At 38.0% G+C, this 27,331-nt stretch overlaps 1 protein-coding gene across 2 annotated transcripts in view; it reads left to right on the top strand.

Annotated features, from left to right (window-relative positions):
• Positions 1-429: 429 nt before the first annotated feature.
• pde4d (phosphodiesterase 4D, cAMP-specific) overlaps positions 430-27,331 on the top strand; it is a gene marked incomplete at both ends in the record, with an annotated part of 148,254 nt that continues 121,352 nt past the window's right edge. Inside the window, 2 exons of one of the 2 annotated variants that reach the window (XM_079384645.1) lie at positions 430-471; positions 7,203-7,435. In XM_079384645.1, coding sequence (XP_079240771.1) covers positions 430-471; positions 7,203-7,435 — 275 coding nt within the window. Of the gene's footprint in view, positions 472-7,202; positions 7,436-11,250; positions 11,358-27,331 lie in introns of those variants that run through there. The other variant, XM_079384646.1, reaches the window with a different exon arrangement.

Raw genomic sequence — 27,331 nt, 5'->3', positions numbered from 1 at the left:
ATCAAATGCATACAATGATTACCCTAAATGTAGAGAGAAAAGTGACACAGCTCTGTGTGTGTGTGGCATGTTGCAGTCTATACTTTTGAAAACAGTATAATTTCTTTTTCATGCAAAACTAGCTCTTGAACGGTTGGTTCCTAGAAAATCAGCTTGTCCCCAAGGACCACAGACTCACTGATGAAAAGAAAAGTGCATTTATTCAAATGCAATTTCTGATGCCAGAACTGCACAAGATGTTTTTGTATGCTGGTAGTAGTCAAAATGGGATTTGGAGCCAAAAATGTGGACATTTGATGTTGTGATGTCTGTTATCGCCTTATTTTACTAGAGTCTCTTGATTTGTGTGATGACAAACCTCCTTTGATTTGTTCTAGGACTTTCTACGTTCTGAGGCTGAAACCTCAACTTTTATCTGGGGGACAAACAATGCAAGAGAATGCCTGCAGCGGAGAAAGTCAGTTGGAGAGTGTGAGTGCAATGAAATCATTCATGCCATACACATGCACAGACAATTAAAATCAATATGTGTAGCTTTTATTTATTACACTGGACATTTTACAAGCATTGAGTAGTTATTGGAGTCGGTTAAGAGGTTTATTAATCATCATTGGGCACCAACAGACAGAGCAGCTAGCTTCGGTTAAAACTCAGGACAGATGGTACAGGTTCAAATGATATTTCGCGAAGATGTTTTCATTTTATAAATGAAGGGAACAAAGGAAATGTTGCTGCTTTCACCTGTGATAAAGTACATTGTCACTTGAAACCTTGCCTAGAGAAGGGTTTATGGCTGTTGTTACAAAATAGCATTATCTTGGAAATCGGTTGCCCTAAATGGGTTATTTACCAGTACTTACAAACAGTTTTGTGGCAGTGATTAATGATCTGAGCTGTAAACCAGTGGCGGTCCAAAACTGAAGCCCAAGAGGCAGTGACCCATGAACTGGAGTGTTGATGAGTTCCTCTACCACCTTAGTGTTCTTGTGCAGCACTTAAAATGCAATTTTTGCACATTTTCTGCTATATGAGGAATGTGCATATGTGTACAGCTGTTCAAATGTTTGGGATCAGTAAGATATTTATTTAGAATTGGATCATTTTATTTGAAAAAAAGGATATATAAAATTGATGATTTATAATGTTACAAAATATTTCTATTTCTATTCATCAAAGAATCCTAAAAAAAATGTGCATCACGGTTGCACAACTGTTTTCAATTATAAATAATAATTGTTTTGCGCACTAAATCAGCATGTTAGAATGATTTCTGAAGGATCATGTGACACTGAAGACTGGAGTATTGATGCTGAAAATTCAGTTTGGCATCACAGGAATAAATTACATTTTAAAATATAATAAAAAAAAAAAAAAAGAGTTTTAAATTTTAATAATTCTTCATCATATTTTTACTTTTGATCAGATAAATTCAGCCTTGTTGAGCGTAAGAGATAGCTTTCAAAAACAAAAAAAATTCTTACAGACCAGGGTTGCCAGGTCTCACAACAAAACCCACCTAAATGCTACTCAAAACTAGCCCAATCGCGTTTTGAAAGGGGTCCCCCCAGTAAAAATCATGTTTCGGGGGTAAAATATATGTTTTTTTGGCAGGGTTCCCCTGGTAAAATTAGCATTTTAGGGGCTAAAAATCACATTATTGGGGTCGCTTAAACCCGCAGACATGAAAAACAACCCGTGGCAAAAGTGTTTAAGTAAACCAATTCCAGGGGAAAACCGCAGACTTGACAATGTTTTATTTATTTATTATTATTATTTTTAATGTAATATATAGAGCAATGGTAAAAAATCAATACATTTCACTACATGTCGTACTATGTATGTATATGTATGTGACAAATAAAATTTGAATTTGAATTTGATTTGAAAAACTTTTTTTTGTAAATAAGTTAATTTAATGTGGGATGTAAAAAATGTCTCCAGGGACCTGCTATTGTATAGTATTATCTCTCACTTATTCAAAACAAGTAAAATATTTGAATAAAAATCTAATAAACAGCCAATATATATAATAAAAATCTAATAAACAACCAGTTTGCTAGGTAATATGCATCCTAATAAGCAACTAATTAATGGTGATAATTGGTCCTTAAAATAAAATGTTACCTATAGTTCACTATAATATTGTAGACCAAGACATTTTTGTATTGCATAGAGGCAAGATTTTCGAGTGGTTGCTATTTAGCAGTTTGTGAGAAGATAATACCACAAGTGTTTTTTATTTATATCCTGGGAGGCCTTTAGCCTTGTAAATTCAAATTCAAATTCAAATTCAAATTTTATTTGTCACATACATATACATACGTAGTACGACATGTAGTGAAATGTATTGTACGACTGTCCAACAAATTGTCCAACAAAATTAGAAAAACCTCAAGTTTACAAAAATACAAATAGAAAAAGTACAGTAACCATATATACAGAATAAACTAGCAATAAAATAAAATAACAAATAGATATGAGAATAAAAAATAGAATATGATTCTATATAGATTCTATAAAAAGTAAAGTGTATGTCAGTGATAAAGTGTCCGTGTGCTGTGCTGTGCAGTGCAGTAAAGTGTATAAGTGAGTAAAAGGATACTAAAGACAAAGACAAATGGTATGTAAGTCCCACTCATTTATCCTTCCGTACCTTCTACAAATTAGTGCAGATTGTACTTGAAAAATGTGCAAAGTGGAAGTGTGGGGTGATGTGATTAGAGTGGAGAGTGGTTTAGACTCCGAATGGCCTGCGGGAAGAAGCTCCTCCTCATTCTCTCTGTGTTCGCCTTCATGGAGCGGAAGCGTCTCCCTGAACGCAGCAGAGAAAAGAGTCCATTGTTGGGATGGCTGAGGTCCTTCACTATCTTCCTGGCCCTGGTCAGGCACCGCTTGCTGTAGATGTCCTGCAGGTTAGGGAGCTCGGTGTGAATGGTACGTTCCGCTGAACGCACCACCCTCTGGAGGGCTCGTCTGTCCTGCATAGTGCAGTTCCCGAACCAGGAAGTGATGCTGCCCGTCAGGACGCTCTCGATGGTGCAGGTGTAAAAAGTCTTAAGCACCCGAGAGGGAAGTCTAAAGTCCTTTAAGCGTCTCAGATGGTACAGACGCTGCCTGGCCTTCTTCACCAGGGTGCTGGTATGACAGGACCAAGTCAAGTCCTGCGTGATGTGAACACCCAGGTATCTGAAGCTGTCCACTCTCTCCACTGGAGTCCCGCTGATCGTGATCGGCTGGTACGACCGCTCCTGCTTCGTACTGAAGTCCACTATCAGCTCCTTAGTTTTGCTGATGTTCAGGTGTAGACTATTCACCTGGCACCAACTCTCCAGGTTCTTAATCTCCTGTATGTAGGCCGTCTCGTCGTTGTCTGAGATCAGGCCCAACACAACAGTGTCATCAGCAAACTTAATGATGGTGGTGGAGTTGGAAGTGGCCACACAGTCATAAGTGTACAGTGAGTACAGCAGGGGGCTCAGAACACAACCTTGAGGGGCTCCAGTGCTTAGGGTGATGGAGGATGAGGTGTGTTTACCCATCCGTACGGCTTGCTGTCTGTCCTTCAGGAAGCTGGAGATCCATTGGCACAAGGATGTGCTGAGACCAAGGACCTCCAACTTGGAGGTGAGTGTGGAGGGAATTATGGTGTTAAACGCTGAACTGTAGTCCACAAACAGCATTTTTACATAATTCCCTTTTCTGCAGTCCAGGTGACTTGTTGTGGTGTGGAGGAGGTGTGAGATGGCATCCTCCGTGGAGCGGTTATGTCTGTATGCAAACTGTAGTGGATCCAGTGTGTCTGGTAGTGATGCAATGATGAAGTCTCTGACCAGTCTCTCAAAGCACTTCATCACCACTGATGTGAGGGCTACAGGGCGATAGTCGTTTAGGCAGGTGGGCTGCGGTTTCTTGGGGACAGGAACAATGGTACTGCCTATATGTAAATTATTAAACCCAAATATGTCTCTGAAATATATCCTTTCAGAACTAGTCTCAAGGAGGCAGATGAAGTGTAGTCTTTTATAAGAAGATTAATAAATTGAGATTCATCATTGACCTGCTGTCATTTAGCTCCAGGCGACATAAGAGACTGTCATCGCTTGTCATCACCTGTGTAACCCGTGTTACTGCTCACATCACAAAAGCCCGGGGCAAGAACTTCATATCACTGTGATTCATTTCTGGTGCTTTAGCTCCACATTTCAGGACTCTATGATATCTAAACTGTTTTAATGACTTTTTAATGTCAGACGTGCCTTTATGTTTGAGTTACAGCTAATTTAGTCTATTTAAATTTTTTAATCATCCTTCATTCTGTCTTTATCATAATTAATACATTTCATTAAATGAGCAGTGTATTGTTCTTTAGTGTTGGAATGACAAATTAAACATCCAAGTGATTTACCTTCCCTAAAATTAATATGAACACTTTCAGATACCTGATGATGACTGAAAATTTAGATTTCAATCCATAGTAAAAGAAGAGAGCTAGTGAAGCCTGCTAGTTAAATATCATCAAATCTCACTTGATAAAGCGCCTCATTTGGGTGCCGGTCTTTACCCATGTGACACCTTAATCATTCCTTTCTGAAATCACATTTCCAATATTTCAAACGCAGCAGAGCTCTACAAAGCATCAGTGACGATAATTAAAATGTTTATATATTGTTATATAATGTTTATTCAACGCCTCTGTGAAAACACTGGTAATTGGATAAAAGGTTTGCGTATTTACCCACACATTTATTTATGAGTCCGCTGATGGTTTGCATATTTCATTCAGGCAATAAGATTGGGGTGTTCCCCCGAAAGAGAGCATGTTTCTTTGCAGTTAATGTGTTTTTCACGGGATGTGACCACAGCCATTAGAGTAGAAAGGTGAGACGTTGTTTACTCCTTTCACCTTGAGTCAAAAGACATTTATTTTCTGTTTAAAATTTCACAGTTGGGCAGTTATAATTTAGGTAGAAAATTAGTTTTTTAGTTAATATCTGATTTATCAAAGCTAAAAAAGTCTGTTAAAAAGATGCAATTTAATACATGTTTGTGTATTTTTTATTTAAAATATACAAACACACTTTACAAACTTAGTTGTATTCAAAGTTAAACTGAATTAATTTTTAAATGATATTTCAAGCATGAAACTTGAGTATACAGATGAAATGTCCCTTTGCATTCACACTTTTGTCCTCTAAACCCCCTACAATGGCACTGAGACACATCTAACTTACTTCCTGTGAAGAGGAAAATTAATTGTTCCTGAAGGCCAGAACTATTTTAAACCCTTCCGTTCACATGGGATACCTTGTTTTGGCTTGCAGCAATATCTGAAGTGAACACAATTAAGTAATTCATAATGTATGAGGTGAGAAGTTTGAATGTAAACCTCCTGAGAGAGGTTTCTATACAACCGAAAACAAAGGAAAATGTCAATGTTAGAAAAGAAGTAAATACCTTGTAGACCTGTCTTTGAGCACAGGTACTTAGTCATTTTCCCTTCAGTCAACTATCGTAATGGTTTTTTGACTACAAATTATGCAATAATTTATCTTTCAGGATAACTGTTTTTCATTGCATTTTGGGGTTGGTGCCTGAAGGAAAATGAGTGGGAGCCTTTTTGTTTGAATCAATGGTGATTTGTGTTTTCGACTTTGTCCTGAGGCTGTTTGGAGAGAGCTGGTCTCTGTATAAAATCAATATCGCTTTGTTGTATCCAGAGGGAGTGAGGGTTCTCATGTGTCTTCAGAGCATATTGTCAAAAGAAGAGAGGACTTATGATCACAAAAAACAGGAATAATAAATGGATGGATGGATATTTGTCACGATTCCTTAGAAATCGTTTTAATACTCTGATTTGGTACTCAAGTAACATTTTCTATTATTTTTACATTTTAAAATGGTTGTTGTTGTTGCTTTTTGCTGCTATTTTTGTGTGAAATTGTTTTTATAAGATAAAAAAAAAAAAAGATTTATTTATTTATTTTCAAATTATGAGCATAGTGCTATAAATTTGGACAATTTTTAAAATAAATTTTTATGTAGAAAGCCAAGGTTAATGGAATACAGGTGACTCATTCATTCTAAAATTAAGAGTAAATGGTTCATTTAGTTATGAATAAATTCACTTGTTTTAAGGTTCATAATTTTAGTATACACTCTTTAAAATAAAGGTACTTCAAGATGCTATAAAATAACCTTTTTGTCTAAATGGTTCCATAAAGAACCTTTAACGTCTGAAGAACCTTTCTGTTTCACAAAAGGTTCTTTGTGGCAAAAGAAGGTTCTTCAGATTATAAAAAGGTAAGAAATAGATGGTTCTTTATAGAACATTTGACTGAATGGTTCTTTGTGGAACCAAAAATGGTTCTTCTATGGCATCACTGTGAAGAAATTGTCGAATAGAATCTGCACTTAAAATCTTCAGACTGAAGGTTCATCTGAGGACTGATTCAATTTCATTCCTTACCAGTTCATATATCTCATATATAGGTGGGGTATGTAATTTTTCAAAAACACTTTAGAAAACTGAGTCGGGGCCGAGTACCAAAACAAACTTGTAGGCAATCAGCGGTAAGGGGCGTGTCTGCTCATGATATGGAGGAGAGAGCGTTCAGTGAACAGCCGAGCCGAGCAACAGAAAGATAGAGTTGGCGAATAAAAAACAAAAGAGGAAAACGTCTGTGGAACGATAAGGCAAGAAGTAGGACCCGTGTAAATAACAGATCAGCTTTCCAGCGCTGGAGAGAACTCAAGGAGCGGAAGGCCTGCGATCGGATGCCGAGGTGGCTTTGTTTCTTCCCGATAGTGTCTACACCGGACGTGCCGTGCTGCAACAGCTAAAGTCTGCCTACAATGGACGTGATAAAGCGACTGTTGAAAATCATTTGAAGTTTGTGTCAGCACGTCATAAATAGAACGTGGCAGCAGTTTTCTGTCGGAGATTTGTCCCGGTGTAGACACGGTGTAACATTGGTTTTGCTTTGTAATTAATCGTTGCCTGGGTTGCATAGGCTACGTATAGGGGCGAGACCCTTTTGGGGTAGGGGGCGTGTTTGTTTTGATGATTTCAAATATCAACATTGGCTTCCAGAAATCGCTTACCCCACCTTTAAATTGACTATTTTTAGTAAAAGTCTCATATATTCTCTAAAACTGCAAAGAGTTTGGGGAAATGACTCTTAATGAAACTGTCACTTTCTCAGGTCTCAGATTGTTCCCCAGACTCCACAGACTCATGTCCACTGTCCTGCATGGAGGCCTTTGCGGTCCGCAGGCTTTCCTGCCGAACCGTCCAGCTGCCCCCTTTGGCCTTCAGGCAGGCTGAGCAGTACTACTGTGAGAGGAAACCAGAGACTGAGACGGCCCAGCCTCGACCCACCAGCCTCCCCTTGAGAGCACCTCCACTCATTGCCATCACCTCCGCAGATACAAGCAGGTAAACAGCTGGGCTTTTATCATCTATTATTGCCGATGATTGTTTTTGTTCCGTTTATCAGAAACAAAGAATGAGTCAATATTATCAACTTTTTAACAGAAATTAAAAGCCAATTTTGACTTTAAACAAAAAACTTTTACTTTTAAGCATTAAATTAACATGGGTCACCTCTTACAGAAAATTCAAATCTGCTTTTGCCTGACAGATGCATCGGAGCTAATAGCACTTTTGATCTGGTTATTTTCTCTTGCTTTGGAGATTTGTTATTTTTTTAACAAGAATATTTGTTAAAGGCAGTGATACATTTTGATTCTGATTGCTAGGCTATACAGTAGCCTAAATGTTTATATTGTGCCATCATTTTAGCAAGCATATTTTATTGCATGTGTGTAAAAGATCAGAAAATCTCCACTACTTTTACTGAAGAAAATAATTGGTGACCCAACTGAACCGAGGTAAACAAGAAATGTTTTTAAAAACAATATCATGATGAACTGCAGGTAGATACTGTTTGCACAGATTGTTAATAGCGTTACTGTTTGCACCAAGTGTAAAAATCAACAATTATCATCTGGTTTACACTTAATTTAGTGTAACTTTCCTGTAGCTCAAATAGTAGAGCATGGCGCTAGCAACGCCAAGGTCATGGGTTCGATACCCAGGGAAAGCAAGAGCTGATCAAATGTAAAAACTGTAACTTGAATGCAATGTAAGTCGCTTTGGATAAAAAGCGTCTGCTAAATGCATAAATGTAAATGTAAATTAAATAGTGGTAAATGCTATGTAAACAGAAGTGAAATGCTGTTTGTACTAAAGGTAAATTGTCTGAGCATTGGAACACAAACTTGAAAAGAGCGTCTACATACACATTGAGTGTAAACAAACAGTCTAATTATTAACATAGGCTGAATGGAAAAACTGACATTTTTAGTTTAAATGAATAGTTCACACAGAAATTAAAATATGGTCACCCTCAGGCCATCGAAGTAGATGATTTAGTTTGTTCATCAAAACAGATTTGGAGAAATTTAGCATTACACCATTTGCTTACCAATGGGTGCCGTCAGAATGAGAGTCCAGTTGATAAAAACATCAAAAAGCTGCATGTTTTTCAAAACAAGATTTTAATTTCAAATCGTTGCTTCTTGCCTCTATCCATAAAATTGCTTTCTCCAGTGAAGACAAGAGGATAATCAATGGACTGGAGTGGTGTTTTTGTGTGTACTTTTTGATGTTTTTATCAGCTGTTTGAACTCTTATTCTAACGGAACCCATTCACTGCAGAGGATTCATTGGCGAGCAAGTGATGTAACCTGATTTCCTGGAGTCAGCAGCTCTTATTTTTCTTGAGAATGTGCACACCTCTTTATTTAGTCCATCTCAGCTAAATATATATCTAGCTGCATTTTTTCCATTAAGCATTGCTCCATTGCTTTAGATTACAAATACTGACAAAGATATAAACTTTTTATTGTAGGTCTTTGGATTTTACATGGCCTTGTAGCCTCATGACGTTTGATGAAACATGATGGACCAGTTCAGTGGTCCAAAGAATGATTACAGTCCAACCAAAGACAACTCAATCATAGCTAGCAACTTTCTCATAATTAGCGTCTACAGCAAAATATGATTGACAGTCATGTCAGCTAGAGACGTAGAATCTGTCAATCAAGTGCTCAGTGATACGCAACATCAGTTCCCATCTATGGCACATAGACTTTATACGCATGAGGCTTTTTTTCCCCATCTGATTATGGCAAATCATTTTTTCAATACCCCAGGAGGCCTCAGTCTCCTACTGTGAGGACTGGAGATTTGATGTTAAGAACACTTTGCATTAAACATAAGGAAAAAGCTTCATTTGTGTATGCATTATTGCAATTTTTCTTATATTTAAGAAACTGTTGCTGAAACTCACTATATGAACTATTGTTTTAATTGTGTTACACTGCCCAGTGTTCAATCGCATCTTCTGCTCTGAATAAGCCTTGCATCTTGATTATGTGTATGCATCATTTCCCTGTTTTATGCCAGACTTGTAATTCACAAGGTCATGCTCCCCTCTTTACAATTCAGTGAATATTCTAATATGCCGACTTCACTGGATAAATTGTCTCAATTCTTCTTCCCCCTGTTGGCTCTAATGGAAAGAGCGCTTTATCCTACACCTCTCTTACACACACTTATCTTTGAATTGCCTTCCTGTCAATGCTGTGTGTCAGATGCAGGACAGTTATTCGAACAACGCTTTGGTTTTAGTGCCTGAACTTAGGGTTGATTCGCATTGTATTTGATTGAAAATCTATCTTAGATAAAAGAGAGAAGGGGCAAAGAACAGATTTGCTGTCAAAAGTAATTTCATGCTTATAACTTCAGGATTCTGGGTGGTCGTTTAGTGATTATCGTACGCTCAGGTTGAACTGGCACCTAAAGGATGCTGTCAATACTGCTCAGCTCATGTGAGGAAACCTGTCAGGATGCTCAGAGTCACTGTACACAAACTGCAGTAAATGGAAAAAATTCTAAAATATAATTATGTATAGGAAAACTGTGAAATATTATTGTAATGTATATTAAATATATAATGAAAATTTAGACCCTTTTCGCATTTCCGGGTTTCTCGGAAGCAGCAATTATCATAGTTGGGTAGACTTCTGTAGCTGTGAACAAATAAAATTCTTGCATTCCCATTTGCTCAAATAGCAAAAGAAAATCTCCACAATAGTATTTTCATGACTTTCAAAAAGATGAAAAAAAAAGAGAGCGATTGATAACTGCAGTCAGAAGAGAGAACAATGTACAATTTACTGTTACTTCCAGAGCCTCTGCATTAGAAACTCCTTCACAGTGTTTTTAAATTACCTTAAATATTTAGTAATTTTTTAGTAATGTGATGCAAAGGTCTATACAGGTATAGCAGCATTATAAAATGTACATAATATATTTTTTAATAAAACATGTATATGTGTACGTGTATATATATATATATATATATATATATATATATATATATGCATTAAAACATCGTCATCTGACTGATTCGGCAGAAACAAATAAGTTTTGTTTTCTCAAAGTTGTTTCCCGCATTAGAAGAGCATTAGGCTCCTCCCCCTGGTCTGTCAGTCAACCTGTGCAGAATAAATATTGATCGCCTCCCAGCATCACTTCTGTGTGAAGAGAGGAGAGGAGAGGAGAAGGAGAGCACTTGGATGTTTTTTCCGTCCAGGCGAGGCGCGAGACAGGGATGCTGGATATTGTTGCATGGACCCCGAAGATTTGCTAGTTTATTTAGGAACCAATTTGACGGGACAAGCGTCTGTTGTCCGAAGTTTTATGTTATTATGAACATAACGATAGAAGCGAGCGATGATGTCTAGAGACGATGAATTATTGGACAGAATGGGTCAATCCAGTATAGTAAACATCAAAACTGACTTTTGGGTTTATATGCATTTTTTGCATATTTTATGTAGAGTATTATTGCTTTCTTGGAAATAGCACTAATGGTGTAAGTTACTTTACGTTACGCTTTCTTATGGATGTTTTCCAAGTTTCGGACATTTCGCGCCAAAGCTAGTTGCAATAATTATCTCACAAAAATATAGTGTTTTGACGAATTTTAGTGAGTCGATACAACTGCAAGAATGGACTCCGGAAGCGAGGTGTCAACTTTGGTTTCTCCCGGTACCGATGGAAATGCGCCAAAACATCTGTGGAGGCAACAAAGCCCGGTTCCGCTTCAGATCCAGAACTCTTTCGGCTCGCGCAAGAACTACCGGGTGAGACAGAGAGGCTTTTCCGACACGGAAAAGTACCTGAATCCCAGGACCATGGACCGGAGCTATGCCGTGGACACCGGTAACCGTCCCGGTTTGAAGAAGTCCAGAATGTCATGGCCATCATCCTTTCAAGGACTTAAACGGTGAGAATATGATTTTGGCTATCAAGTAAACAAGTTTTTTCTTTTAGGTAAAAGTAAATACTTTGTATATAAATACATTACACGGGTATTATGTAGTATAATATTATTTAACTTAGTTTGCATATATTTACATTTTTAAAGGCATATAGCCTAGTAATTGATACATTCATGGATCATAATATATTACAATGTGGAATTTATTAAGCTATTTGTATTATATACAAAGAAGCATGTACATATCTTTGTCAGATAAAGAACAAAAATTTATAATTTTGGTTCATTTTTGTAGCAGAGAAAGATTGCAAGTTTAAAATGTGTATACATGCCAAGTCAATTTTGCCAGCTTTTATCGGTGCATGACATTTAATTGGGGCTTAATGCTTATAAAAGAATATAAATATAAATGTTTGAATATCTTAAATTGTTAGTTTTTGCAAACTAGTACAAGAAAAAGCATAAATAGGATGCCATCTGGAGATGCATCACAGAAGTCATGCAAGTACAAGGTATGTTTTTCACGCCGTGCAATCCATTGAGTGAAAGAGAAAACTAATCCATTTACTCTTCTGTTTAGCTGTGATTTTGTTACATCAATTTTGTTTTCAGTCTGGACAGTAAAGTGTTTGGTGCTGGAATTTTCCAGGTTAGGACACAGATGGATTGCAAAATGGACAGACACAGATATGGGTCAGAATAATATATAAATAGGTTTAAGTGGACTGTAGTTAAAGTGCAAACTGGTTATCAAATAGCCAAGCAAAAAGGTAATCATAATCAATATTTTTAATTAGCCCAGAGCAAGAGGCATGGCTTCTCTTGATGAGTTCGTGCATAAGTATATTTCATGTTTGTTGCTCTCTGGAGAGCCCTCTGGAGAACTGCTGTCCTTCACGGCTCCCCCTTCATTCACCAAATGAGAAATAAGACTGTTTACACCCATCACGGACTAATTCATTGCAAGCTGAACACCAGACGTTCACATCCAGTCCCTGATGGTCTAGTACTTGGTAAGAAGCGACCAACAGTTCAAATGTTCCCTGAAGAAAAGTGAGTGTTTATCAGAGAGCCTTAGTTACAGGCAGAAATATGCAGATACCCTTGAATCAAGCTAATAATAGACCATTAGTCACAGATTTGATACCTTTCGGTCAGAGCAATGAAATGTTTCCTTACCTCATATATTGCCCTCACATTGGCACTAAGTGGTAAATGTAAAAGTCACCTTGACAGATGTTGGAGATTTTACTGTTTTCTGTCCTTATTCCTTAAGGACTCCCCCTCCTTCCTTTCTAAGTCTCAAAACAAAATATATGCAAAAACAAATATTTTTTTTGTCTTAAAACTAAGCACCTCTGATTTATGACATCAGTGTTCAGTATATACAAGAACGGAAGAAAAACAAGTCCTACTTTCTATCATTATGCCGATAATTGCTTCTATAGTCCATTTAAATCCATTTTCTCATTACTGGAGATGGATTTATGAGACTCGCGGAGGGGGTGAAATTCAACCCCACACATTTAGACCACGACCAGACCGTATGACTCACTTTTGTGAATGTTATCACAATTTTAATATCCAGGGCCTTTGTACCCCTTCGTTGCAAGTTCGAGTTTTCCTTGCTGAGCAAATTGGTCTCAGTGTTTGTGGAATGATGTTCAGTGACTTAACATAAGGAGCTTCAAGCTAATGTTTTTTGTGCTTTCAGGACAATCACAAGTTATATACACGTTTTCAGCTGCATGGATAAAAATAGCAACATCTAGGGTCTGCTTGACTAGAATATTAGACTAAAACTTTCATTGCAGTTACCTTTTTATTCATAAAATGCTTTTTAATGACGTTGATCTGTTTTCTGATGCCATTTTTATGCTCGATGTAGTATGCTGTAAAATGGATTGTAAAACAGTGCTTTGGTTGTTTTGACATGTTTGAAGGACTATGTGAGAAGATCTTTTTGTAAATTATGACTGAGCCTTTCTGTTCATTGCTGCCTTTGTGCATTGTACCGAGGAACTGGCATAAAAGGATCCAATATCTGTGCACCGTGCACATGTCTGTCAGCTGATCCCAAGAGCTCATTGTCGCACTGGTCCCTGGAAACACCTGAGATGTGAACGTGTTTGCTGCGCAGCTGTGTGTGAGTGCTGTTACATTAGATCTCTCGGTTAGAAGAGTTCATCCTGATGGATGGCCTTATTAACAGAGAGCGGCGAGATCAGCAAGTTGTGACGCTTAAGATATTTTCTGATTAGCTAACTATTGGGGACTAGAAAGACTGTATCATGTGCACTGCAGTGATGTGTTTCAGGTGTTAGTTTTTTTTGTTTTGTTTTGTTTAAATTTGGCATGTTAATTTTAAGTTTTTTTTAAATCCAGTCTTTCATTGACATCTTTATAGTGCAGATATTCTGCCTGTCAGGCAGCATGGATTTGCTTTCTAAAGTAGTCTCAGTTGTACTACTGTTTTGTACACAAACACGCACACGCTGACAGCCAAATCCCTCAGAGACCTGATATGTATCATGGTGCAGAACTGCCTCTAGACGCAGACAAAGCTCTCTCGTTGTCCTGGCACATGGTTGCTTTAAATCCAGAGCGCTCCTGGTGTGCATGGAGAACTCATTGTAGAAACCGAGTAGTCAAACTGATTTGCAATAACATTTAATATTGGTGTAAATAGATGTATATGAATTTGCGGGTGGTATAAAATTAAGTAACATCCTGAACATTGTAATTATTTTAGTGCGCATTTATTTGGCTATAATTAGACTAATTTGTGTGATTGTAGTGCTAGCAACAGCATGTTTGATTCCCTGTGAATGTCAATGGAAAGTCTGTCAAATGTAAATGGGAATAGTGAGTATGAGAGTGTTATACAGATGGCAAGCTTATTAAACTTCAGTAGCAAAAACAGAATTAGTAAGTTTTATTTATTCCATCAGACTGTGTTAAAGTTATATGAATAAAATGATAGTTAGACTGATTGAAAAATTACCCTTTTTAGCCATTTATATATTGTTATATAAACCACGGTTTAGAAGTTTTGGATTGGCAAGATTTTTTATAACTTTTTGAAAAAAGTATTCTGTGCTGCATCGTTTTGATCATAAATACAGTAGAAACTATTGTGAAATATTATTAAAATTTAAAATAACAGTTTTCTATTTTAGAACATTTTAAAATCTAATTTATTCCTGTGATGTCAAAGTCTAATTATCTGCATCATTACTCCTGTCTTCAGTGTCACAAAATCCTTCAGAAATATTCTAATGATTTGGGGCTCAACAAGCATTTCTTATTAGTAATGTTGAAAATAGCTGTCCTGCTTAATGTTTTTGTGAAAAGGGTGATCTTTTTTTTGATTACTAGACAATTCAAATTAATAGCATCATCAGCCCTTAGAGTATGCGAGTTGCCATCAGTACAAATCAATACCTTTACATTTGTATTCTCTGGAAGTTTAAGTCCTGTGATACACTTTAGATTTGATTGCAGCGATAACTGATGCCTGGCCGCCGAGGCTTTCACCCGTGATGAAGAGTGCGGTCACTGGTAGAGCATTCATTCTATCTATAAACACAGGGATAGTGTCTCCCATGAGTGGTTTGATTTATGCGCGGCAAGAATTCAGGTGGATCGGTGTTCACATTGAATTCAGATAAGAATCAAACTGTGGTGCTGTGTGCTAACGTGAACAATTTGTAAATTCATAGTAAAGAAAAAAGGACAGGTACTTCAAGGGTTCCAGTAATGGGCATATCAGTGAATTTTTGGTGAATCCATCATTTCCATTGGTTACAATTCACAGCTGAGGCCTCGTAGTGCAGAACTGCTGCCACTTTTATCCATTTCCTTTTAAATGATTCCGCACAAGAATCAGTAACATTTTTATAAATTGGCAAAGAATCTGACCCACTTCTCCCAAGTAAAGGACAGAATTCACTCCCATGGTCGGCAGAAACAAACATAACATTATTAATCATAAAAACAGGTTTCAGGGGGTCTGTGGTGCTGAAAAGAAATTTATATCAGAAACGAAGAGGACTGAGGCGCTCAGGGGAACCAACGTTGCTCTAGTTATTATGTATGCTGGTCACCCCTCCCTCTTTTCTCAGTTTTATGGAAAACTTTTCAGACATATCTTTTTTTACAAATGTTTCTTTTGGGTACAAGTACACATATTTATTCTCCTGATTCTCTGGTGGGCGGTATTACCAAAATCTTCCATCTAGTAACGCTATTTTATTTTTTAATAATATGATGCTGTTATCGTTCTGTTGTCCTTAACAAAAGCGTATCACAGTTTCTACAAAAAATTAAGCAGCACAACTGTTGTTAGCATTGATAATAAGAAATGTTTTTTTATACAGGCAATAAGCATATTGGAATGATTTCTGAAGGATCATATTCCTAGTAAAGAAGGGATATACGAAGTTCAAATCTATTGACATACTGACTAATCGCTTGAGACTTATAGAAACATTACAATTAAACTTTTAGTGCTCATGGCACATTTCTTAATATTAAGCCTAAAATATGTTTTAATGTCACTATTGATGAGGATTATATGATCTTTGAATAATATCAGTCTTTAAATGCAAGATAATTATGTGTACCTGAAGTGTACTTGCAATAGTTCGACTTTGTCACAATCATACAGTATACTTTAGTTGGACTTCAGCACTACTTCCACACAATTAAAGTGCATTAAGTACAAAATTAGTTGTTCCAATTTAGCAGATTTTAAGTAGGCCTATACCAGTTTAGTATAGGCTACCTAAAGTACAATTGCAGGGTATTTTTATTAAGTAGATAAATATGTAAATATTTGTAGTAGGGATGCAGAAATCTGATCCTCAGGATTGGTATTGTCTCCGATACTGGCATTTTCTATCGGGTATCGGTCAGACGTGACTGATCTAAATCCGATATTTTGTGTATACTATTCTGTTTTTGATAAGCCCCACAAAAGCACAAAAACATAATAAAGCACCATAGAGTCGAAGTCCAAGTGTTCTGAAACCGTTCCATGGTTTAAAGTGAGGTAGAGATAAATATTTAATTCAGGTTGACAAACTCTTCTCTCCGCTGCGGTTGTCTTTCATCCTCTGTTCAGCATTCAAACTGTGTGTCACATTCGGTTACGACAGTCAAGACGATACAACTCTCCCCAAGAGCGTACATTAACTGACATTTAAAACTGTTAAAAGAAAAGGCTCAAATTATTGCACAGATTCCATAAACTACGCATCAATATCTCTTTCATTTGTGCTTTGGACTTCTCTATGTGGAGCGCTGCGTGCGGTGATTCCGTGCTGCTTCAAGCGAATCATTCTGCGCATAGGATGCGCATAAGTGCTTCGTGCCGCTCTGTATTGGAGCCTTTTGTATTATAATACTTTTGTGCAAGATTATTTATTTTTTTACGTTTCTTGTTTGGTCCTATGCTATACATTTTTCTAAAATAAATTAATGCTGCTTAATTATCCACTAACTTTGTTTATAATTATAGTATTTATTTTGTAGATGTCATTTGTTATGATTATATGTTTTTTTATTTGTTATTTTTCATTAATATGAATTTGTCTATATTTAGTAGATTATGTTTAACACACAAAGGAGTGACGATCAGGTCAACACATTGACGGAAATTCTACATTGATTTAAAAAAAAAAAAAATTCCGATCAGCGCTCTGATCGGAATCGGCCGATACTCCGGATCGAATTGAACCAAATACGTTTTAGTTTATTTTTCACTAGAGGTGACACCGGAGACTAGAGTAATGGCTGCTGAAAATTCACAGGAATAAATTACATTTGAAAATATGAAAATAGAAAACGGTTATTTGATTAAATTGTAATAATATTTTACAATACTGCTGTTTTCACCAAAATGTTGAATGTCTTAAAAAAAAAAAAATCAGATAGATAGAAAGATAAAAATTTTTAAGCTTATATCCGTTTAAGTATGATTTTAGTATACGGTTTTACCAGTATAGCTGAATCTCTACCAGATGACACATTTCTGCCATATATACCACCATACAACTCTCAGGAATAAAGGTTTCTTAATCAAACCGCTGTTCTCTTCTGTTTTGCATGCAAAATGCAGAACGCCGTTCTCTTCCAAATGCATGCAATCATGTCCTTTTTCCCTCCAAGGTTTTGAGTTGGTGTTACACGACACCCCTGGAGGATTAGGTCCGGTCTCTTAAGCTGGCTGCTCTGATCCCAGGGGTTAGACTACCTGCAGCCAGTGTTTATGACTCACGCTCGTCTTACTATGCTTCTTTCCCTGGCAACAATAGAGAACATGCATTACCTGGGCTCAGGACTGGGCGGTGCAGTGAATGAAATGCAATATATTTGAGATCTGTATGCTTATTATTAGTTGTTTACGTATGCTTCATGCAGTTTATAAAGGAATGGAAAGCTCTTGCATGAATGATCTAAGAAACCCACACACCTAATATAGGAGACTCAAGGACGGGTTTGAGAGGTAAAGATGAAATGTACTGGAGAAAATGAGATCACTAAATCTGAATCACTTGCTGATGCGTTTTATTATTTGCAAATTAATATTCATTTGGAGACAAAGCAAAGAAAGTTTGGAGATGTAGGACAAGAGACTTCAGAGTCAGAACAAAGCATGTGTGATCTTTTTTTGACTGTAAACACATGCATTTCTGCTTTGCAGTACAACAGAATGAGATCTTTTACTTTCGATCAAGGTAATGTTGTGCGGGATTACTTGGGGGACTCCTCGAGAGAGGCTGCTTTCTGATTGGTAGTCTGGCTGTACGCGCCGTTCTCCTCAGAGGTCACCCTGGCATAAAGCATAATGGAAGGTCACAGGGAGATGTGAGGTAGACAAAGACTTCAGCAATTACAATATTTATTGTGTTTTAGAAAATAAGACAGTTACGCTTACATATTTGTTTGACTCTAAAAGACTTGTTCAGTTTAATGGATTTTCCATTGTGTTAGTCATGTCTTTTTTCTCTACTGCATTTCATCTAGCAACCTACAGTGATTATTTCCGGTCTACTATCATGTCTGTGAATGCAGTCAGTATGTCAAATACACAGGTGTGCGGTGGGGTTTTAAATTGAGGAGGCAGTTTTATATATATTAGGGATGTGCATCTCCATAACTGAGGCCGATGCGATAAGCATCTCGATGCATAGCCAACGATACAATACATTGAAGATACATATGAAGCAGCTAGCAATGCAATTTTCCCCTATTACGATGCAGTGCGATTCGATTTTGATTCGATTCAACACAATGCGATTCGATGCAATGGAAAAAAATATGATCGCTTTTATTTCTTTGGTTCAGACAGACAACAAATCATAAATTGACTTGTGTCTTCTGACTTCTAACGCCTCGAGGCCTGTTTTATAAAACAAGTTTACCAAATAGGCCAGGCTTATTTCAGTTACTCTGACTGCAAATTTAACAAAGATCAACCTGGCTATTTATACTGGAAAGCTAACCTGGTTCAAGGCAGGCAATCTGTCAGGCTAAGCTGAGCTCCTCTAATACTGACCAATAGGAATGCAATTTTACCACTGACTCTTTCACATACTATCATAGCCATGCATCCTTTCTCTCTGGTTTTATAACAGCTGTACCTTTTATAGTTAGAACAGATAGCATTAGAAAATATACTTGTGACATGTTAGTTATGCACTGAGGAAAACAAGACGTCTCAAATGCATTAAACAGCACAAATATATTCACTGTTTTCCATGGTGGATCGATCTGATCCTTGAACGACATTAAGGTCTGCTTAAGAATAAGTGTGCACACATTAGTTAGATTGTGTGAACTTACATTGTCGTTTATAAGCGCTTTAGCCCCGATTGATTTATTAGGTTATTTCAAGTCAGGTTTTGGACTTTAATCCCCGCTTTTCCTCAGGTCTTCATCATATTCACGCGCAGCAGTGATGAGAGAACGCACTCGAGAAGCAAGCAATACTTTTGTTTCGAGAGGAGAAATCAATCTACAAATAAAATATTGGTCACTTTCTAAACAATAAAAGTGTAGCGCATCCACTAGTAATTATGTATAAATAAATCAGTTTTTACCGATGCAAATGTGTTAGAAACGATGCATCTTGATACAAATGCCAACTTGTATCTGATGCACACTTTTTAAAAAGCGAACGATCAAATTAGTCAGGTTAGTTTGATAGATAATATCAGAAATATGGTGGGAATTAAGTTATATTTTACCACTTAAACAACGGAGAGGGAAAGTAAGATTCAACAGAAAAGCGAAGCTACAATTGCAAACCTCTCAGCAGCACGACAGACAGCTAAAGCATAATCCAAAAACTGATTTAGTGACAAACGCGGACCCTCGTGAATGAGTTTAGATTTCAGCGGTAGATTAACGCCCTCACAGAAAAAGTCTATGAGCACACAGTCAGGCAAATCAGAATAATTAGCGATCTCTAAATACTCCTGAATATAGCTCTCGAGCGATCGAGTGCGCTGCTTGAGAGCTAATAGCAGTCTTGCTGTGTCCATACCTGGCCAGTGTCCACTTGAAAAGCCGCTGGATCCTTGTGTGGCCGAGTATTCTGTTATGGGGCGAACGAGACGTGAGATGTGAATAACACGAGCAATAGTCCAGGCGAGGAGCAAACAGAGTCCGAAACAGCAGGCAAAGGGTTAATCCAAGATATATAGGCAGAAGATCAGGAAACAGACTACAAGGCAACACGAAAAGACTAGACTTAGACTAGAACTGGAACTAGAAACTAGGACTGGAAACTTGGAATGGCTCCGTAGTGTAGCTATCGCTAGAAGAGTGATCAACGCTAAACAATACTCGGCAGTGAGAAAGAGGAAGTCCATGGCTTATGTAGCATGTCTGATTGAATTCAGCTGTGTATGTGTACTCAGTGCATTCAGCTGTTTATGTGTAATCAGTGCCATGGATGATGGGAACTGTAGTCCGGGGTGAAGTGCAACAGTTATTGTGGTGCAAGAGTCCTTAGTAGTGAACGGGTAATCTCTGGTGGTGAGCAAACGGAAGTGCATGAACCGGATTTGTGACAGTTATGAAGGTATTGGTAAAATAATTTCAGAAGGTATAGATTAAGTGTAGTTAATTCTGGTGAGTACAATGAATATGGACTGAAAACTGTAGCTGACTGTCACTCACTTTTTTTATTTACCTCATAGGAGTACTTACGCTGAATGTAGATTATGCAGATGAGATGCAAAGACCATCCATGTAGCTCAATGGTTTGATAGAAGGCCTATGAATATTTATGAGATGCCAGCTCAGTTGTTGACAGCTTTCAGAGATGGCAAATAGTTTTTTTTTCTGCTCTATAATATTTACATGTTTTGTCTGACCTATTCCACATGAACATGTGTAGATGTGTGTATAGATAGATATGTATTTATATATGTAAAAGTTTTTTTTGTGTGTATGTTTAGTTTTATTATTTCTATATCTAGATATAAATGAGAACAGCCTGTAATTTGCAAACCGATGTAGAACTTTGTCGAAGCAAGAACACACACACACACACACCTATTAACAGGACAGCACATTCCGGAGAAATTTGCTCTTTTCACTATCTGTGGCCGTAAAATTAATTAACGACCAGCACCGCGCCCAAGCATCGCGCCTTGACGTCTCACGAGACCCCTAAAACAAAGGATATATGTGTGGAAAAATCTGGAATGTATTTAAAACAGGACTTCTTATCACTTAAGCATAATTCAACCAGAAACAGGACGAAGACCTTGGCATCTGGAAAGGCTCCAGCACAGACCCTCCCTGAGATCTCCTGACCATTAACGCAACCAGGAGAGATGGTTTTACAACCGATGTCTGAGCTAAGGAAATCTCCAGATCTCCACAAACGTGTTCTCATGACCTCGAACAACTCTTCTCCTCTCTCCTCCTCACATTCCAAAGGAAAAGCGCCTTGTCTTCTTATTAACAGACAAAGAGACTCAAATCTTTGCTTTAAGTATGTCAAAAAGAACAAATTATAATTGTTGCTGCTATTAAAGCAATATACTCAAAAGCAATACATACAATATATTTACAATATATATTCAGGTTGTATTTCATGAAATTAAATTAAGCTTGTTGTGTTATTGGAATCTATGGTATTGTTGTAATCTTTTGATGTCTAATTTTTCCCGATCACTATTGTTTAGTTTCACATGCTTAGTGTGATTATTTAGAATTTAGGATCGTTTAATCTATGCCTTAACCGCGTAATAGATAAAATTGATATATGTACTTTGGGTATGCAAAATACTTGGTGTTTGATTTCGAATGAAAGCTAGTTGCGTCAGCAATAATTTGGTGTGGATGAAAATTGACCTTTCTCATCATAATGTTTATTAAAACACTTATAGGAATCTGCTAGGATATGCTCTTCATGTTATGGAATAATTCAGCAAAGGATTTACGCACGGAAAACTGAGCCGTGCGTAAAGATAGCAAAGATAGTAAAGTTCCTTGCTTGTGACTCCCTCAGGTTGAAGTTAGAGCATTCTTGGAAACGAGCATTAGAACCTTAAACTCTCTTCAAATCAAAACAATTAATTGCCTGCAGCGTGTATGTGTGTTTGTGTGTCTATGTATTCTGTTTTGTGTTATTTTAGCTTAGTAGTGTTGTAGAGTAGCAAGTAAACTTTGATTTATTAAGAAATCTTTGTCTGGTGCTATGTGATTTTCAAGTCTTAAACTATTTGCCAAAGATCACGTTACCTATGCTAAAACTTACCTATGCTAAAATTACCTATGCTAAAAAATTACTTAATCAATTCGGTATTACTGTGGCCACGGGAATAATCTGAATTGTTAAAACATACTGGTTTTAATGCTTGCTGGCATTAAATATATCCTATTAAAGTATGACAGGATTTTAAATTTAAAGGTGTAACATGTAAATCAATGGAACTGAAGGTCTTTTGTGAGCAATATATGGGCTTCTGACAGTTCTGGTACGTAATGGACTCACTACTCTAATGAGATGTCATGGTTTGAAAATTCCAGACCTTTCTTTGATAGACAAAAATAGAGACTCTTTTATATTGTTTCCTTGTATGTTGACATCCCAATTTACGTCAGGCGGTGTGGCAGAGTATGCAGAATTGTTCAGTGGAAGTCAGTGTCTCAATGAAACGTGGGTGTATATGAGATTAATTGCTGGACATGAAGTTTAATATTTTCTTCATGCCAGGGGGGCAGGCAAAACAGACGGGCCTCAAAAACTCTTAAATATTTAGTTTTACATTTGGTCCATATTGGTGTCGTTAATCAGTTTGGTGACTAATAGATTGCTTCATTGTTTAGGAGGAAATGAACCCACAGTGAAGCATTTCAGTGAAGGTTTTTTTGTTGGATTTTCTGTGTCTATGGCTTCTGCTGTTTGTTGTGTTGGCTCCTAAAGCCTTTTGAAGAAATGGCTTCTAGAGAGGTGATAGGCCAACTTCACTGGTTTTCCCATCTCCTTGAAGTGTCAGACCCCCTGAAGGGGAATCTTTCAGCTCTGGAGTCCCACAGATCCATGTGTTTTGGAAATGGCAAGGAATAGATCACAGGACATCAGATAGAAAAAGATGTATAATACATACACACCCTCACATTCAGTTGTGGGGGATACTAATGCAGTTGTTGAACACCTTTTGTGAGATTTATTAGCCTCTGTTTTAAATTTTTCTTACAATGATTCTAATATAATTTTTTATATAATTTTTTGATATGATCTACTGTATTTAAATATATTAAACATATACTTTTTTTGTACATTTTTGATTAGCTTTTAAATACAAATATTTTATATAATTTAATTATATTATTTTTTATGACTGAAGGCCATGGATCACTGATACCAATTAATACTGATTTCCCTATAAAAAAAATTCCCCTAATATTTAACCATTAACTATAGCTATTCAACATTGCATCATAATTAAGAGCTAGCAATTTTAACATTTATTAGACTTTAAAAATAACTTCTAATTTAAGTGAACTTAAAACCTTCACATAAACCCTTTAGGCTATAATAAATGTCATATTTACCTGTGCCCCTCAGCAGAAATATACAGAAATTGAATAAAGATTTCAAACACTAAATTCTAAACTAAATACAGGTGAATTCTTAAAGCTATAGAAGTTATTGATTTCCTCTTTTTTCTTTTGTTCTTGATGAACAGACATCACAGCAGCTGGCTATTAGGTTGTTTTTGGCTGCTGTTTCTTTAAGAGCTGCCGCAGCTGATCATTACGCAGATCTGGCGCGCATCGTATTTTCTCTCAACTCTCTTTACCTTTTCTGACCCATTTCAGTCTCTACTAATGAACCGACGAGTTGAATCGGGTGTGTTAGATGAGGGAGACAGTGCTGGGAGATTTATTTCACTATCGGCCAGTGGCCGATTGTTCAAAAGCAGCCGATGATCAGGGCCGATTATATCCTGTCAATCAAAAGGTGGCGGAAAAACGTGTCAGACTGCAACTCATACTGTGAGTGAATAAAATCTCTGTTGAATTTAGGGCTGTCAAAATTAACGTGACTAAGGCATTAACAGTTAAAAAAGCGACATTAAAGCAGGCTCTATTTGACCAGATGAATCACCCGTAGTTCAAGCCAGCATTGCCAGATGCACAGTTTTTCTCTACACCAAACATTTGTAGCACACCTCGATCCATCCAATAATCACAAAGAGCTCTGTGCTTTCTTACTTTTGATAAGAAACAAACTCTCAGCTTTCAAATCCTGTATATTCTATCATGAAATACAAACAATGAATGCCGTTTTGATGCTTTTAAATGGGACGTGACCGATCGCTATTGCACCTCAGTTCAAGTTCAAGTCAAGATTCAAGATTTTTATTCGTCACATACACAATTATACAGAGTATAACCAGCAGTGAAATGTAAGTCAGGTCCGCTCCAAGGACAGTTCAATTGTATAGACAAATATTAAGAAAAAGAAAAGTAGAAAAAAAAAGAGTAAAATAAAAGATAAAAAAATATAAATATACCGTAAATGTGCAGGTCAGTATGTTGTTGACATAAATAGTAATATAACAGGAATGTGCAAAAGAATGTGCAAAAAAGTTGTACAGGGTATTTAAATAGCAGCATATGAGGTAGAACAAATTATGAATAGCTTATTGATATATTGATATTAACATGGAGTCAAGTGATGTTATGACACAGAGTTAGAGTTTAGGAGCCTGATGGCCTGGGGGAAGAAGCTTCTCCTAAGTCTCTCAGTTTTTGCCATCAGGCTACGGAAGCGCTTTCCAGATGGAAGCAAAGTGAATAGTCGGTTACCAGGGTGATTTGAGTCCTTGATAATTTTGACAGCTCTACTTTTGCAGCATTTGAGGTAGATGTCCTGCAGAGAGGGGAGAGCAGACCCTGAGATACGCTCAGCTAAGCGCACAACTCTCTGTAGTGCTTTGCAGTCCTGATTGGAGCTGTTTCCATACCACACTGAGAGTCAATACACTTTCTATGGTCCCTGAATAGAAAGTTTTCAGGATTGCTGGTGAGACCCTGAATTTCCTCAGCTGTCGCAGATGGTACAGTCTTTGCCTGGCTTTCTTAAGCCGGGCTCACACTGTGCGATTTTTAATAATCTTTTGCGATTGCTGCTTGTCACACTGTACGAACATGATCCCCATGTCAGACTGTAGGATCTCAGTTGTCTTAATGTCAGACTGTACGACAGTCAAGACGCGATAAAAACGGACGTACTCAAGAAGACTTGTCCGGAGTTTTACGTCATCAATACGTGACCCGCGTTCTCTCGCTATAATGGTAGCTAGCAAACAACAGCAACGTGTAGCGTTAGTTTTATTAATTACATGCCTTGATGTAAAAAAAAAAAAAAAAAAACCCGAAAAAGACGACGTGTGTGGAGCAAGTCATGGCTGGGCAAAAGAGGACTTTATGGACTTCCAGTTCTACAGAGCGAACTTGAGGTAATTTTGTTATTCGAGTTTAAACATCCTGCCCCTTAATAAATAAACTTTAAGTAAACTTTACGTTGTACATATATTGTTTTTTACAAATAATGAATGGTTTGAAGTTGTCGCGCTAATTGCGTCATCAAGTTCAGTGCTCCTATTGGTTCTTGGTTTGACGGTCGTCGTAGGAGATGTCACACTGCAGGAAACTTGAGGAAAGTGTCTGAAATCTTCTGACACTGCCAGAATTTAATCGGAGGAAAAAATTGATCGCAACGGCCATTAATCGGCTGTCGGTGAACATGTCAAACCAGCGATCTAGACAACCGATTTTAGCCTAGGATTATAGGAATCTTTTAGGATGTTAGGATTTTCAAAATTTGTCTCAGACGAACAAATCGTGGCCAAAATCGCACAGTGTGAGCCGGGCTTTAACCTGTGTTTGGATGTGTGTAGTCCAAGTCAGGTCCTCGGAGATGTTTACACCGAGGTACTTGAAGCTACTCACCCTCTCCACAGGGGTCCAACTGATCATGAGAGGAGTGTAGGGCCGCTGCTGTCTCTTCCTAAAGTCCATGATCAGCTCTTTAGTTTTGCTCACATTCAGAGAGAGACAGTTGTCCTGGCACCATGATGTGAATCTCTCTACCTCATCCACGTATGCGGTCTCATCATTGTTGGAGATGAGGCCCAGAACCACAGTATCATCAGCGAATTTGATAATGGATGTGGAGCTGTGAGAGGACACGCAGTCATGCGTGTAGAGAGAGTAGAGCAGGGGACTCAGGACACAGCCCTGTGGGGCTCCTATGTTCAGAGTGATGGAGTTTGAGGTGAACTGGCCAACTTTCACCACTTGAGGTCTGCCGGTGAGGAAGTCTTGAATCCAGTCACAGAGTTAGGAGTTTAGGCCGAGGTCTGTGAGTTTAGAAGCCAGCTTGATGGGGACTATAGTGTTGAAAGCTGAGCTATAGTCAATGAATAGCAGCCTTACATAATTCGCATTGTTGCTGTCTAAGTGTGTGAGGGAAGAGTGGAGGACGTGAGAGATGGCATCATCCGTAGTTCTGTTTGGGCGATAGGCAAACTGAAGAGGGTCCAAAGTATCAGGGATGGAGGAGCAGATGTGGCTCTTTACAAGTCTCTCAAAAACCTTCATGACTATAGATGTGAGGGCAACTGGGCGATAGTCATTCAGCCAAGAGGGTTTATTGTTCTTAGGCACAGGGATTATTACGGATTTTTTAAATGAGGTGGGAACCACGGAGGTAGCAAGGGACTCATTAAAGATGGAAGTGAACAAACCAGCGAGCTGATCAGCGCTGGACCTCAGAACACAGCCGGTTATCCCATCAGGTCCGGCTGCTTTCCTGACGTTCACTTTCTTTAGCGCCCTCCGAACCTCATCCTCTGACACGGTGATTACAGGATCATCGCTGCTCTGCCTGCTGCTTCCTGACGCGCTGGACGGCAGAGACGCGCTGCCGCCGTTGCAATCGAAGCGGCCGAAGAAGGTGTTTAACTCGTCGGCCAGCAACGGATCTCCGCGGAGGATTTGTTTCCGAAGACACAGATGGTCCTCAGTCCCTGCCACATCCTTCGAGAGTCATTGAGCTGGAAATGAGACTCAATTCTCTCTCTGTATCTGTGTTTAGCGGCTCTTACTGCGCGTCGGAGAGCATAGCACGATGCTTTGTACTCACTCATATTCCCGGTCAGAAGAGCCTCATTGTAAGCGGCAGTGCGTGTGTTAACCTCAGAACGGATTGTACTGTCCACCCACGGATTCTGATTGGAGAATGTCCTTATCGTTATTGTTTCTGTATCTTGCTCGGTTAGCGTGTTTACAAAGCTTAATGCTACATCCGTGAACTCGCTGATGTCAGAAGAACTCACCCGGAACATGTCCCAGTCGACGTCATCAAGAGCCGCCTGCAGCATAGCCTCTGAGTGGGAGGACCAGCGCGTCACTACTCTCTGCACCGGAGGATCCTGAACGAG

The sequence above is a fragment of the Barbus barbus genome (genome assembly GCF_936440315.1).
Source record: "Barbus barbus genome assembly, chromosome: 29".
Taxonomy (NCBI): domain Eukaryota; kingdom Metazoa; phylum Chordata; class Actinopteri; order Cypriniformes; family Cyprinidae; genus Barbus; species Barbus barbus.
The sequence above is the reverse complement of the archived record's forward strand: the minus strand, read 5'-3'. Positions and strand labels throughout refer to the sequence as shown.